The following is a 17,426-nucleotide window of genomic DNA, read 5'->3' as shown; positions in this document are numbered from 1 at the left end:
TAGGCAGTTTTTACTTACGGCTGATAAAACTCACTTGTGATTATATCCAATATCCAAGGCGGTAGTATAAAATAGTCAACAATATTAGGATTGATATTAATAATAGCATTAATGTCTTTTTTTATCCTATGTCACCAAGCAAAGATATTAAAACAATAATTACACCATAGAAACAAGATCAAAAATGACTTCAATTTAAATTTTTTTAGTTTTTAGGATGTCTTTGGCGGTAACCTATAATAATGAAGATATCATGTAATTTTTAATTCAAGTCAAACCATAAACTACTAAGGTGGTATACATATAATGTAGACTGATACCTTGTTATTGTTATAGCGCCCCCAACAGTTCACAATTGGAAACAATTGTCCCTTCATCAGTTTGTATTGAATGCAGATTTCAATGAAATTTCAGAAGCCACAAGGACTGCAGCGTTTAAAAAAACAAACAAAAAAAAAACATCTTACCGCTTCTAATTTGGCATAGTAAAGTTTTCGTCCTCTCAGCTTGAAATACCTCCGTTGCCATCTCTGTATATAAAAATGGGATAAAAACAAAAGCAGTGTCAAGATGGTGGTTAGAAAATTATCACTGTGAACAGTAATTGTGCAATTATTGGTTAACAAGAGGGTGTGTCAATTATGCAAATTTCAGCATATACATGTCCCCAGTTTACTGCAAATCATCGACCAATAGAAAAAAATTGTAAATAATCCAAAATATTAGGATTGAAGGTTTGATTTTGATGAGAGTACAATGTACCTTTTATTCCTGCATAGGTTTTGAAAAAAATTTTAGTTTCGCTTTCAAATGTGTAAATGTGATGTTTTTGTGTGGCCGGTTTCATAATTTCATACTAATATTATGTAGCCCCACCAGCGCTGAAATGCCAGTAACCTACAGCTTTAAAATAGATTTTAAATTCTTTGACCTGTGGTGGCGCCCTTTATATGCATATCATTGACTACCTGAGCCATCTTTGTTTCGGTTTCATCAAATTATTTCTATTTTTCAAATGTAATTAACAAATTTCCCTCATTATTGAACTGTAACTGTAAGAGTGGTTACATTACCAGGCACTGGACATAGGAAATAGTCCTACCATTTTAAATTATTTTAGCAATTTGAAAATCACAGATTGTTGAAAAAACTAAATAACTATAATAAATTACTCTACACACATTCATGAACGCAATTCATTACGACACGACACGCAATCATATTTATAATCTAATGTAGCTTTACAAAGCATTTTCATTTTTTTTTTTTTTTTATCGTGACTTGGTCGTTATCCAACTAAATCACACATTGTGTTGTTATCGAATAAATAATCTCCCTGTGGTAATGATGTTGATAATATCACCTTCAAAAAGTGCCTCAGTTATAGCCAAAACATGAGATACAAAAAGTTGCTTATCTACACATTTTTTTGTTTTTTTTTTGTTTGTTTTTTTTTTTTGGGGGGGGGGGGTTAAATATTACTTGGATGATTTATCATTTTTATCATTACAATAACATTGCCATGGATACAGGAGGGAGCAAAGTGATTGCAACACATTTCTCTCAACCTATTTATTATGAGTCTTATTCTGAGAACACCAACAAGCAGCGGCTTGGGAGAGAGGGGGAGGACAACATGAATTTTTTTTTTTATTTTTATAAATTACAGTATATCACGAGCAGACAACAAAAAGCAGATGCATATAATACAGAAATTAATACTTTGTTTAAATATAATTCATAAATTAATCATTTATAAATTTAATTAATTTTTCTATGTTAATAATTTAGTGAGCAACAAACCCTAAAGGTCAAAATAGCAAATGTAATGCATTTCAAACTTGAAGATGGAGTTGTGAAACTGATGAAGACATTAGAATAAATATCAATATCATATTTTCTCATTCATTTAGCACACATGCTAAAAATCAAGCAGATAGGCAGGGTAAAAGGGGCTTAAAAATATATTGAGCAGCAAGAGGTTGGGAGGGTTTAAAAACATAAAATAATACTGTATTTGCTCTATTCAAGCATCCCATTAAAATCAGTGTCTTTAATACAAGTAATGGGAGTAAAGTTACAAACATATTTTGGCTTGAAGAACAATGTAAGCGCCTGTATTGGAGGTGCATTTCAAATTCAGCAAATACGGTGTAGTGTATATACATGCTTGGCCATGCAAGTGAAACGGTATCTAAATTCTGATCACAATTTAAGAACAACAAAAAATAAACACTAGTATATCAATATTTTTAAAAAATATTTTTTTTTCCGTCACATTTTACAGGAAAACAATTTATAGGTCTAACCTTGGCTTTCCTGTTCAGCTGCCAATCACAACACATAAGGTAAAAAAGAAGACAAAGTTAATAAAATCACAAACTCAACCGTTTCACCCGGCATCGTGATCAACTTTTCATTGCAATTTTTTTTTGGAGAAGGCCAAAACAAGCATAAAAATTGGGAAATATGAAAAATTAATTATTATGGTGTGAACTTGACTTCTGTTATAGAGGTCAAGATCATCCAACACAGCGCATTGAAGCATATGCTGGTAATAGTGCTGTAAAACAGGGGGGGGGGGGGGGGTTAAACCTAATAAAATTAAGTAAATGCACATATGTATCTAATATATATACCATATTAACATGCAAAGTTTAGGGAGTTTCATTGGAAAGGCATGAGTAATGGGTGAGAAAGAGCCAATATTTTGAAAGCAGCAAACATGTACTGGGTTATAAACAGAACAATTGAGAAATGTTAAAATTCTGAGCAGGGGAGACAATTAGTGGAAGAGCCTACCCCATGCACAGAGCCTGAGGTAATGATAAAATTCGTAATCATCACCAGTTGAGAGGAGAAAATTACTTTGGGTTATCAATCATAATATGGGGCGAGAAATGAATGTGGGAAGCCTCAGGCCAATGTCAGAAACTAACTGATAAAGCTTATTTCGTTTTCATAAAAATCCCAAGCAGGTTCTGATATGCAACATGTTGCTATTAGCCTTTCAGACTATATGATGTAAATAAATGAATATGGGAATAAAAATGGAGGGGGGGTGTATGCTTGATGGAAGAGCTCATCGTGGCAATGCAAGGCAGGAAACAATACTTACATGCAATATTTGGCAGGTTTAAAGATTACAACTGATACAGCTTTAAACTTAAGCAGGATATAGTCAATGCATGAGTAGATAGACTTTTTTTTTTAATTTAAGCAAAAATCATAGAATGGAGAATAAAAACAAAATTATCTAGTACAAATTCTTTAGTCTTACAATTCGGACGACAACACCAGCATGATGATTGGCTATACCGAGCAAAAACACAGACTGCTCATTAAACGCATGATAAAAAGGACGGTGCAGGCAGGCTTTGAGACAAACAACGAAACAAAATATCCAAAATAAATAGAAAGGAAAGATACACGAATCCAGGGTTGTCAGAAAGCTTGGACCGCATATACGTGATCTGAATCTATTCATTGTAATTATTTTTTACAATTGGAGCTGTGTACATGTAAATAAAATATAGACATACCTGGAAGGAACTGGTCTGTTTTTGTAGATAACCTTCCTTGATGCACGGCTGCAAGGCAAACAGAAAGTGAAATATATTAATATATTTATGAGTGACAAAACAATGATGATGGCTAACTTAACTTGAAAGCCAAAATCCTTTTTTGTCATCTTTTCCTACATTTTTTTTTTAATCTTGATCAGGAAATGTAGCAGATGGAAAATTATTTCTATTTGATGCAATATTAAATATGTGAAAAAATCTTGCACCAGAATGTCGTTAAGAACAATTGTGGCATTCACACGGTTAAATAGAAAGTCATCAAAACTGTGCTTGTCGCATTCTGACGTTCTCTGATAATACTGCATTACGAGTTTTACACGGTATAAAACATTGTTCATAGTCATGACTATCATACTTTATCATACTTCACAGAAAACCTTAAATTATAAATGAGTATGACGCACAATTAAAATAAGAATGTGGTACGTAGCTGATCTCTAGAAAAAAAAAACTATCAATATGTAAACATTCAGTGCCAGTAATTTTGTTTTCCCGAATACCCTCAAATTCTGAAAACATAGAATTAGCAATGAGAATTACTGATTTTGCCCCAATAATAGATATCACTATTTATAATCTCTGATTCCTGCCTTCAATGCAGAGACAGCGCCTTGAAACGTGCTTCTATTTCTTGAGAAGAACATGAATAGTACATTGAGAGCAACAACAATTAAACGATTCATTGTAATTCTTGATTAAAAATGCAAGAGAAGAAATGACTGTCATATGATTTATTTGTGTTCGCTTAATTGTCAAAAATTATTTTTAATTTATTGAACAATTTAAACCAAAAAAAGAAATTTAGACAACTACATTTACATACATGCAGATGTAAATTTTATACTAGTATTGTGAAAAGTACACAGTTAATGGCGTTGGTTGCTGCAAGCGTGATCTCTATGGGTTTCAAACCTACTGGTATGCATAGTCATTTATATATATGGTTATTTATTGTTGTTTATTTTATACACAAAATTCATATACATTCAAATGCACACAATTGTAAGACAACCATCACACATTTAATCAGGAAATAGTAGTTGAATTAATCTAAATTTATATAATGCAGCAAATATGCATAAACAGATTTCGCGTCGACCACCGATTTCGAGTCGACCACCATTATCCCCACAGACCACCCTGAAGTGTTAGATTTTTTCAAGTTTTAGTTCTGCACCACAAATGTCGATCCGCGTAAAGAATTACATAAATTATATAGAGTCCGTGCACACAACCAGTTTGGGAAATATGCCAGCACACGGCAATGAGCGATAAAACAACTGCATGTTTACATAACACTGGCTTGAATTACTCTGAAACGCAAAAAGGACATCACACAAGATTCAGTTGGCTTTCATCTCACAATGCACTGCAACTCTTCAACAATGCTATGTAGTGTACACACAGTGTGTACACGTACGTTTTTACATAAACTGCACGTACTGCTAGAGCTATAACAGCAAAGAACCTCTAAACTTGTATGGGAGAGAACTCAGTGAAGATCTCTCTACATGTAATTGGGTACTGATAAAAAGAAATGCATGTCAATGTATGTAACTGCTTGGCCCCTGAAACTATACACTCATATTACCGGTACATACACTAGCTTATTATTAAAAGTTTATTTCCAAAGAACATGTCAGTTATTTTCAATTTATAATTGGCCAACATTTCATATATTAAGAAGATGATGTAAGTGAGTTCACAGATTAAGGGTGTTTTATAAGATGTATTTTTTTTAATCAAGTCAAAATTCAATTGGGAAGGTGTTGTTTTTTTTTATGGAGACTTTGAATGCTATGAATTTTAGTGTGTATCTGTCAGACGTAACCAATCACCGTTATTTTGCATCACTCTGTTTTGAGGTAAATTCTCTAACATAATTAATATATGCCGCTATCATTTATTACAACAAGACATCGAATATGGGATTCACTGTATTGAAGAAACAGTAGCATGCTAACCACAGGCAAGGACACTGGCAAGTATGGAATCAGCTCGACACACTCCAGTCATAGCATGAATGCTCTGTGCAGCACTGGAACATGTGCATATATGTATCACCACACTGAGAGGTTTCGTAAAAACAAAAGAATGCAAAATTGACATATTATAGTTGAAATGGTTTGTTTTAACATTCCTATGTTTTTTATTTTATTTTAATATTTTTTTTTTTTTAGTTTAACAACAGAATTTTTTGGAATGACTGAAATGGTATCTTAGTATCATAATACAGGTAATGATAATAATGTCACTTAATATCTAAATATGAACAATGGGATTATTATATACCATATTTTCTTCATTAGTAGATGGCTTAATGGTCAAATAATTACTGTAAAATACTTTTTATTTTCACTTGGAATTAATTTTTGCTATTTTTGCTGAAGGAATGATTCAGTGAAAATAAAATCCAACGGATATACCGTTTTTCCTATATTTTATATTCAAGTTGTCAAAAATCAGTGAAAATAAATTCCATACAAAAACACCAAACATGTCTTTTCAGTGAAAATTAATTCCAGCTAAAATAAAGTATTTTACAGAAAGTCATATGCAATTTTTGGTTTATGCACACCTCTATATGTACTCCTATATGTACTCCTCAAAGAAAAAATAAAGTTATCTAATTTGAGTTAACAAGAAGGGGGGGGGGGGGGTCAGGTATGAACTCATGATGAGAAAATTAATAGCTATAATCTCACTCATGTGCTAAAGCCATGCAGTTCATTGTTACTTCATGATGTTAGTTAGCAAGGGATTAATTATATTTTGCTTCATAGTAAAAACAAAGACATACACGTAAAAGTATGATTTATTATGTAATTGCTAGTATATACTGTATATAGTTTACAAATGGTGATCTCATTTTGCTCTGGCATTCTGCGTAAAGAAAAAAAAAATTATGCAATTATGCGTGCATCCCAGTGCCCCCTATCGTCATCCAAAGTTCAGAACTGGTAGCATTCTTTTGACTGTCAAAAGAAAACCGCAGACAAGCATATGCCTTCAGGGATTCCATCTGCCCAACAGATTTAGTGAAGAATACCAACTGGAAGGCGGTCACCTCAAATAATTAGCTGATATGCTACACAAATATTTAGACATGTAGAATTTTGTTTACTCTTCCAGAGGCCATAACCTACGCAGTAAATACTATGTCGGCCACTTGAGAATGAAAATAAATGCTTGGAGTAGTTTAACATACAATCAATCCCCGGATCACCCTATTACTGACTTTTCATGTAATTTGATCTAGATTATCATGTTGTTTTGAAGACAAAATCGAGAGATACAGGTAATATATATATATGAACAAAGAAGTCTGACAAGGTACCTTAAGATATTAAGAATGAATTGGGAGTCATAATAAAAATTGTTTTCAAATTAAAATGAGACAATTTTTTTTTTATACAACTAATTAAAAGCATAATTGTGATCATAAATTGCAATTTAGTGATAATAATAAAAAGCGGTTAATGGATTTCACAAGAAACAAATTTTCAAAGAAAATTGTGAAATTTGTGTGAGTTAACATTTCCCTGGATCACAGTGACTTTTTGCGTGCAAGTTACACTAGCTTTCTAGCTGATGTGAAGCCAAGGATTTTTTTTTTTTTTTTTTAAATTCTTCAGTTTGAATGCTACACCAGGGAAATCCCTAAAATCTTCATATTGTTGACACCCTGGTTGAACGAATAATAGTTTTATAAATAATCATATTTATTGTGCTTGCTTTCACTGACCATTGTGTCGATGTGTAACTTCAGAGATCTTGGATACCTCAGAAAGAACCTAAATTCTATTAGTATGAACTTATTTGGTTATATGTAAATGACAGCCCTACATCTTTATAACCTCTCTGAAAAGAAACAAGTCGTCGATAATGACACAGTCCCCGTTGCAATGAGAAGGAAATGTTATTCATGTCTATTAAAGACAAAATAAAATGGCCAAAAAGAAAACTATCACCCAATTCCAGCCAAATTAAAATTTATATGTTATGGTCTTCATACCTTCATTTTTAAAGATTCATGCATCAGGATACTCAAAATTAAATAAAAAAATGTTGGTCATTTGACTATTATTTAAGATACAAAAGTCTGAAATGTCATTAAATATGGTTTCTATGGTAAGACTATTCTTTTATATCTCAAAAAGTCGCTTGGTAACATGAAAAAGTCGTATATTACTATGGATACAAATTCTAATATTCAATATTGTTAAAACATTTTAAAAAAGATGACATATAATTTAGTCAGTTTTCAGTATAACAATAGTTTTATATACATTATACATAATAATATAATTTTTACTGAATTCTTCTAAATTTTGGAAATAAACTATGCTTTACTACTGTCCTAAAAATTGAGTTTAAGTGTATTTCATAATACAACATCTACAATATTGTATTTATTTTTATTTATTTTCTTGGCTATGACAAACAGCAGTGAAAGTTGTTTAACGCATAATAGAATGACTTTGGAAGTTTTGTTATTTCAACTCATTATCCGCTGAAAACCGAAATTAATGGAAAAGAATGCCATCAGCAGGAGATGCATTACTATGGCAACCATTTAGATAGGAATTGTTTATAAATCTATGTTATTCATTCATCCAATGTGTTAAATATAAATAAAATAAAAATTCTTTGAATAATGGTAAAAATGAAAAAAAGGTAAAAAAAAACAATGACTACGATTCATCATGGACATGTACCATTCATTATCTTCAAATATAGCCCTTTTTTTTAAAAAATAGCAACAAGTGACCCACCCCCTCCTCCACCTCACCTAGCGCCGTTTGAAAGGCTCAATAACATCACAAATGACAATACTAGCAACCTTCTTCCTGATGATACTCGGCAACACCTCGGATTGAATCAGTTCACAAACAGCCCTCATGGGAAACCTAACAAACATGAATAATTCAACTAATCTGTCTCACATAGCCTAAAACTCTTATTTCAATAGTGACTTTAGCGTCGCGCTGCTCCATATAATCGACAGAACCCTGAACAGATCAGTAAAACAAACACGACAATGGCTAGTTTGGACAGTCACAGCTCCCCGCTGAGAAATCACCTAATTCCCAGAGCTGTGATATCCCTTCCACGCTTAATGCACAAAGGATGTAGATGCCGCAACATGTAAATCACGGAGGCTCCATTAATTTGACTTGTCCCAATTGCATAAGCACACACTGTGAAAATCCATTTATACGATCACTCTGCTCGGCATATTTTTTTTTGTAGCAATATACACAGTTATTTCACCTAAAGTACGTACTCCCATTGTAATAGCAAGCATTCAAGCTGGGTTTTTTAACTATATTTTAATGGAATAATATACTTCTGGAAATGAATGTACAAAACAAATAATCGTTCGAGGGGAAACACTAATTAAGGCATAGACATATAGGAAATTTCTTAATTATCATTGCATATTATAGACCACATGTCTGACTAAGCTCATACCAGAGTTCTACATGCCCAATATACTGCATATTCAGCTCTGCGTACACAAGTTTGTATATGAAGTAAATTTTTTGTGTTGGGTATTTTTCCCTGTGATGTGCAAGGTCTCCCTTCAAGTACATGTATGTCAGCTGCAAAGATTTGATATTGTGATCCTATATAGAGTGATGCGCCCTCTATTCAGCACTAGGGATCTACGCAATACACCAAGTCAACATGGTGGACAATATAAACATAGCGCCATTATGTAGCCATGGATAGTCATCAACATACTGTGTGCAAGAAACTTCATATCATACTATAGTGACATCCTAGACATGGTCAGCCATACATAACACGTACAACTTTCCTATTGAGTTGATTCTGGCTTCGGTAGCCCTTTGGCTGTACATGCAATTCTTGATTCATGATTAAACCTATCTCCCAATTCACTGTGGCAACTATCAGTACTTATTTTTTACTGCTGTAAAATTAGGTATATGAAGTTTGATTCAAGTATACCTGGTAACTATGGTTATTCCTCACAGAGTCATTTTTCAGGATATTCCAATCTAGTATGCAACAGCTGTAGTGCAATACTTTGCTCTGTCTGTTTTTTTATTATCAATATGAATTTTCTCAATATGCTTTTAAAAATCCAAATCCCAAAACAAAAGGATCTTCACTTTTTAATAACAAGGACCAGTGAATCTTGGCAACTGTCAATTTTAAACAAGACATTCAAATTAATTGATATATGACAATGGAAAGTTAATTGTTTTCATCCTTTTTGTAGATGTTTGTGTTACCAGCATGTGTTGCTATGGTAACCAATGATTTTTCACTGTCACTAAAATCAGAATCTTTTCAAGGATGGTTTTTTACTCTGACAACTACATAACCATGCATTCTGATGCCAAATGTGGACACAGTGTAAAATCTGTATTAAAAGATGCAGATTTCTATTATTAAAATGTTGCAATGCAACAGATGAAATGCAACTTCTATTGCAGCATCTACACATATGAGCAATTATTGTATGTCAATTGTTCAAAAAAAGTGGGTGTGGCTTTTAAGAAGGATGGGGCTTCTAATACAGATTTAACAGTAGATCTCTAAATTACCATATAGAGCCAACGAGTAAAGTTATTATCAATGACATAGTCCCGGTTAGTATTATAGACGTGAGATATATAACCTGTGTTATAAGTTTTATCTTGATCGATCCAGGCATGTATGAGAGGATGGCTCCAAGGAACTGCATTCGTTTAAACAAGATGACCGCCAGTCAGCCATTTTGGATTGGATGGTGACAAAAATGCATGTGCGTTTGTTAGAAATGATGACTGATGTATGTGTATGAACTTGATTGGTTTAAGTAAGTGTGAGATACACCTTGATACGAATAAACCCATGCACACACGTGCTGAGGTCAATGCGAATAGGGATGGTTTAAAAGAGTGTAGTCTGCCTAGTTTTAAAAATCATATAGTATACACTATCATCACTGAGGTCGCCAATTGAAACAGATTCAACCAGTCATGCAGGTACAGGTATATATTGAATAAGTTGGACCAGCTAAGTACTCCCTCCCTGTAAATATTAACACAAACCAGGTATCGAATTTGTGCAAGTGAAGGCATGTGATCAATAAAACAGTACATTTTTCATAAGAGTTTCCGTCACATCAACTTTAAGTTGTTCTGGAGTAGGCCATAGTATACTACAGTGCCATTAAGTGCAGGAAAAGGACTGAGTAATCCCACAGGGCAGATTCAGTGATCAACTTTACGGCCGTAATTAATTGCAGAATGTCAGCGTGTTTATTTCAGAGAACAATTAAATGTACAATTCTGAGAAACTTTCTTCAGGTTACACAACTGATTATTGAATTTGATGAAAGACCAGCCAAAATATTGTAACCGATTGATGACATCGATATTTTTCGCTATAAAAGATTCTTTTTATATAAACGATTTTATAGTTAATATGTCGTTTAATTCAGAAGAACGAAAAGTAAACAGCAATAAATTGAGATATTTTGCAGGATAATTGTATGATCACGTACATGTACAGCATGCTGGGAAAGCGTCATGGTGATGACATCAATGGTTTGGACCAATGAGTCATCAGATATAAATTTTGACAGAATACTGTGTGATCAGAACAATGTCCTGTCAGAGCATTATAGCCGATAAACCCATTGTTGCCTTGACAATTGATGCCCTCACAATCAGATCAATGAACTAATGGAATACTGTGATCAGAACACTGATCTCTGTGAATCCTGAATCTAAGATCATTGAGTGATGGATCAATGAGTCATCAGATCATTGAACTGTCAGAATACTGTGATCAGAACAAAGATCTCTCTGGATCCTGACTCTAAGATCATTGAGTGATGGATCAATGAGTCATCAGATCATTGAACTGTCAGAATACTGTGATCAGAACAATCTCTCTGGATCCTGACTCTAAGATTATTGAGCGATAGATCAATGAATCATCCGATCATTGAACTGTCAGAATACTGTGATCAGAACAATGATCTCTCTGGATCCTGACTCTAAGATCATTGAGTGATGGATCAATGAGTCATCAGATCATTGAACTGTCAGAATACTGTGATCAGAACAATGATCTCTCTGAATCCGGACTCTAAGATCATTGAGTGATGGATCAATGAGTCATCAGATCATTGAACTGTCAGAATACTGTGATCAGAACAATGATCTCTCTGAATCCGGACTCTAAGATCATTGAGTGATGGATCAATTAGTCATCAGATCATTGAACTGTCAGAATACTGTGATCAAAACAATGATCTCTCTGGATCCTGACTCTAAGATCATTGAGTGATGGATCAATGAGTCATCAGATCATTGAACTGTCAGAATACTGTGATCAGAACAATGATCTCTCTGAATCCGGACTCTAAGATCATTGAGTGTTTTGATTAATGAGTCATCAGATCAATGAACTGATAGAAAACTGTGATCAGAACAATGATCTCTATGAATCCGGACTCTAAGATCATTGAGTGTTTGAATCAATGAGTCATCTGATCAATAAGTTGATTGAATACTGTAATCAGAACAAAGATCTCTCTAAATCCTGACTCTTAAGATCATTGAGTTTTGAATCAATGAGCTGAACCTGTCACAATATAGACCCTCAGATCATAGTCTAGAACCAATAACAAGGAGGGGCATGTATAGAAAGGATTTCAGCACTACGATCATAATAACTTCTCGTGTTCATTAGATGTGATAAAACTGGTCTCGTTACGAATGACGAATTTAGATAACTGAAAAATCACTGCGTCTCTGCTTGAATAGTTAGCAAATATTATACTGCAGGCACAGAAGAAGCATGGAATCCCCATCTATCATTAATTTTGGAAGTCATCAGCTGCCGGACTTGCATAAAAATTGACAACGCTTCCTGTTAAAGGTTAATTTAAACCTAACGAAAAGCTTGACAGTTAAAGTTTGAAGAGGTTATTTTATAGCACTGACATGCATTTACAAATGATAGATAAAATCAGCATATTTAATCTACATTTTCCTTTGCAGAATCTATGCTCACATGAAACATGTTCGCATTACAAACGGAAGATAAACACGAGAAAGAGAGAGAGAAAATAAAACTGCAGCGAACTCTACAGCCAGATGAGTCTTGAACAACTTGTGTCCCATGTGTCTCCTTTTCGTATCCGATAAAGAAATTTATTAAACAACACAAATGGGAAGGGTCGGATCAGGGCAAAGCACCGTGATTTGAGTCAAAGAAAACAAACAATAATAACTACTGAAAATATATGTACCATAGAAGGACACATAAATCAAAGATTTTATTTAATACTCACTCGGTCATGAAAATACAACTTTTTTGTTACCATAGACACAGATGTGTCATTTATGTAACGAAGCTAACATGACAGTTTACTATCTTGGAATAAATGGATGTAATCAACAAATGGCTGCAAGTTTGATCAAAATGTTTTATTTTGTGACAAAGTTGACTTTGGCGTTGAGGCTGATTCAGTAACTTAAACTCACTTTGTCATGCCAATGCACATAACAGGTGCTATTTTCATACACGTACACATATTGGAATTCCACTCGAAATTGGACATTATAACATGGCCATCTTGACATCATATTGAAATACAAAAGGGTGCCATTATTTATCTGAGGCCCCTCAGTTTTTTTCACAGTACGTAGGCGCTATAATAATCCAAATTACAGAAATTAAAAAAAAAACTTTCTTTTAAAATTACAATGCATATTATACCTGTATGTGTTTTTCATGATTGACTATTAAATAAATATATCACGGGGGGAGGGGGGGGGGGTAAAAAGCTGATTGCTAATTATATGTAGGGCTTGAAATTCACAGAGGCTTTAAAGTCAACTGCCTTGATGACCAATGAGTTTGCCACGATTTCTGTTGACTGTAAACATTTCCTGTATTATACTTCTACATGTACATTTTTAGGCAATTTTACCATAGTTTTGCCATATGTCGTGTTCAATACAAGTTCCATGCAACATATACAACACATGGTAAAATACATTCTTTGTTTACATGAAATTCGAACATGCACTACGTGAGCGGACTGTGACGCTTTAACGTGTAGGCAATAAAGACACTTAACAGGTATCTAGCAGGGATATATTTGATGTTCTGTGAAAGTTACACGACACAATCAATAAATGAAGTCACAGCTGTTCTATAAATTCAATGGGCTTGTATAGCAGCTGAGCTCCTAAATGGACACAAATGTCACATTTTGCATGGTATGCTTCAATCGCCTACGCTTTTACCTGCAGAACATGTATGAACGACGGTTAAACATCAAATATTTGTTTTACATTATAAAGCGCCTTAATTTCAAGAGAAAACAATTGGTTGTGTCCGGAAATGCACTGAAGTTTAAAACCATACAGAAAGTGTCATGAGATGTTTGTGCGAACGTTCTTAAACCGCAGTCATCAAGCCACATTAAAATTTTATTCAAACCAAGTATTTTACACTCATTGTGGACATCTCATTGGACGCATATTGTATGTTGTATAATATCACAAGGTTATACTGCAAAGTATCAACTCGTATCCATCCACCGCAATCCATCGGTCGTTGTACTGTATTCATGCAGACTTAAACTCCATATTTTATTCTTTTCATGGATACTCTTATTCAAAATTTAATTTTCAATATTTTTACCTACCTATGAATAACTTATTTTATAAAATTAACATTTTTTGTGCTTGACAATATCTCCAGACTTTTAAGTCACTGTTATATCTTCAGTAATTTTTGTTTGATCACTGAAAGTGCACGCTCAGTCTCCAAAACCTAATACCACATCACTGGAAGGCAGGGCAGATTCTACAGTAATTTATACTGTTGAGTATTCTACCACAGAATACAAATCCACAGCCATCAGGGCATAGGCATATTTAGTAACTTTCTGTAGGTGATGACCAATTCTAAGAATAATATTGGGTTTGAAATTCCTCCTAACCATTGGTAACACAATCTGTGGTAAAACAACTTGGCTATTGCGGACAAAACAAAAAGTTAGCGGGAACCTAGTTGCTATTCTATCAATGACAGGTCATCTATTCTAATACTTAACATATGTGAGCATGATATGAGAGTGCTTATACACACAGTGTCATATATATATTATTATATATGTTTATTTCACCTCAACCGTGTCATCACAAATCAGCCATGAGTGTACCTATAGCGCTACATTTTACATTGATGTATGAGATACGCCAACAGTATGGACAGCATCATATTTCATGCACCGAATGGCACCATGGTTCAGGCAGTTAATTGGCCTGCACAATACATGTAGGCATCTTTACAACCTGTTTTTTTATAAAATATTAAGTAACATCTAGATATAAGTACATGTCAATATTGGCTGAATATAATAACTAAAATATACTAAAATAAAAATAACATTTACATATAATTAATAACAAACATTTGAATTTACAAACTTCAACACATCTAATAATAATATGCCTCATATATTTGACCTCAAAAGGTCATAAATCCTGGTAATTAAAATTTACTATTAAAGACAAATTTACAATTATGCCCTGTCCCCTTCCACACACATACACCCTCCCCATATGCAAGCAGTTGTCATTAAGTTAAAACCATTAAATATATGACAACTGAGGTGGAATATTATGAAGTTACCAGTATTGCAAAAATACCACAAAGTATGCACGAAGACAGTATGTTGATCGTCCGACTTGAACCGAAGATTGATGCATTACTGTACAGCCTGAGTGCATACTTTGCGGTATTCTCATGATAACCATCTTTTCACTGCTTGTAGCAATAATTTAATGAGGGATAACAGCCCAAAATGGCAACAAAGAACATTTGTTTTTTGCGAACATTTGCGTTCAGCGGACGGATTTTATTTCCATATTTCGCTGATAGCGATTCTGGGTCTTAAATAATTAAGTAAAGTGTTCAAATGTGATGTCAACGCAAGACATAATTTCTAAATAAGATATTCAAACGCAATCATAACACTTTCAAAAATGTCCTTACGGTGTTTTCGAATGGGTAACTTGTATTATTTTCAGTGTCAGATGTATAATAATGGAAATTATTGCTGTTATATGTCAGCACGATCAAAAGTACGAGGATGTGTGATGCCTATAGGGGTCATGCAGTGGGTGCCGGCTACAGCATGAATTTGATTGTATACATGCTCAAAATTACTACAACAAAGCACCACTACAATCACAAAGTTTCAAATGGGGGTAAACCTGTGGATTCTGATATTAAATTGAACAGCCATGTATGTATGTATAGGAGCTGCAAATCAACAGGGATTAGTAATGGTAGATGGAACAGCCACAAAAGTAGCAACTCGATCACCAGGTGAATTTATTCTGAATATATTTATTAGTTTGTAAAACCATACAATTAATTTCTCATAGTTGATAAACTTCACACATGTACAGTGCAGTTCATAAACGAAAGGAATAGACCATTTTCTGTTCAATGCCAGATCCCACATGATTTAATCGACGAAAAAACCAGGATAAGCAATGGTTGAACTGTTGTAGTGGCATTCGAACATCACGTGGGATTTGATTTAAATGTCCTATACAAATTTGTTATAGGAAGAGTATTTCAATGAAATTTTCTTTTTTAAAGATTGACATTTCGATATAGAGATATAAAAAAAAAGAATTTAAAATCAAATCGATTTTGTGGCAGATGCTCAGTCTCATCGCAATATGTAATAAGTTAAAGTGAACAAAGCATCACTTATTGCAACGAAAATTGTATTCACGCTTGAGAAGCTAACGTCGGAAAGCGTTAAAGTCTGTGAAAATTAAGACATACATTTTATAAAGTAGCTTAGAGTTGCACACATTTAACTTGACAGACTAAATAAATGAACTAAATCATGACATTAAAGTTACAATACAAGGTAAAAAGTGCTTTTAACTCATATCAGACTAGTTGAAACATTCCTTACTATTTATTCAACTCTAAAAATTATTGTTAAATTATATTTTCTTCAAATTTCTATGTTGCTACAGTATGTTGAGCAATTATTTACAAATCAGAGTCAACTTTGGACAATGAAATATGACAAGAAGCCAATATTTTGTATTAGAAAACCTGATCATCAATCTGTACAATAAGTTGAAATAACCTTCTCAAAACAGTTATGAGTTACCAATATTTATTCTGCAAACAAAAAAAATGCCAAAAATAACAATGAACAACAGAAATCAAATTGTGGAATTCAATCAACAAACATTTTTATAGCCACCACATGAAACCAAATCAAGATTTCAGCTAAAAACAATTTGGCAAAATCAACCCTTATTTCTATTTGAACAGAAAAGTACGCCCTCTATGCCAACTCAATAAAACTATGCCCTCTATGGCAACTCAATAAAACTATGCCCTCTATGGCAACTCAATAAAACTATGCCCTCTATGGCAACTCAATAAAACTATGCCCTCTATGGAAACTCAATAAAAGTCAAAGATATAGCCCTTCGCATGCGTGCACATACCGTTTTGAGGTGTAACGTAAACTTGCACGCGTGTTATTGTATTTCTGGGTGTACCAATTAACGGCAACAAAATAAAATTCCCTTCTATCGACTATCAGCAAACTGACATGTTTGTATTTTCCGCCATAAAAAAGCAGCAGTAATTTTGCTTTCGGAAAAGTGGTCTATGGTAATTTTATTATTTAAAAGGTCACACAAATCTTACCCAGGGTATCTACAAAAAATGTGAAGCTTGTGCAAGTGTGGTACTTTCATTTCAATGTACTATCAATACCATTACTCAAATATAAGGGCAGATACAGTACAT

The 17,426-nt window shown here is 33.6% G+C and overlaps 1 protein-coding gene across 2 annotated transcripts in view; it reads right to left on the bottom strand.

Annotated features, from left to right (window-relative positions):
- Positions 1 to 247: 247 nt before the first annotated feature.
- Positions 248 to 17,426, bottom strand: part of LOC146750382 (diacylglycerol kinase eta-like) — a 57,009-nt gene continuing 39,830 nt past the window's right edge. Inside the window, exons 2-4 of one of the 2 annotated variants that reach the window (XM_085499472.1) lie at positions 3,543 to 3,590; positions 2,310 to 2,327; positions 248 to 530 (exon numbers count right to left, since the gene is read on the bottom strand). In XM_085499472.1, coding sequence (XP_085355598.1) covers positions 411 to 530; positions 2,310 to 2,327; positions 3,543 to 3,590 — 186 coding nt within the window. In that variant the 3' untranslated portion in view covers positions 248 to 410. The remainder of the gene's footprint in view (positions 531 to 2,309; positions 2,328 to 3,542; positions 3,591 to 17,426) is intronic. The other variant, XM_085499478.1, reaches the window with a different exon arrangement.

This window comes from Saccoglossus kowalevskii, chromosome 1, assembly GCF_978046115.1.
Source record: "Saccoglossus kowalevskii chromosome 1, keSacKowa6.1, whole genome shotgun sequence".
In the NCBI taxonomy this organism is placed as follows: domain Eukaryota; kingdom Metazoa; phylum Hemichordata; class Enteropneusta; family Harrimaniidae; genus Saccoglossus; species Saccoglossus kowalevskii.
The sequence above is the reverse complement of the archived record's forward strand: the minus strand, read 5'-3'. Positions and strand labels throughout refer to the sequence as shown.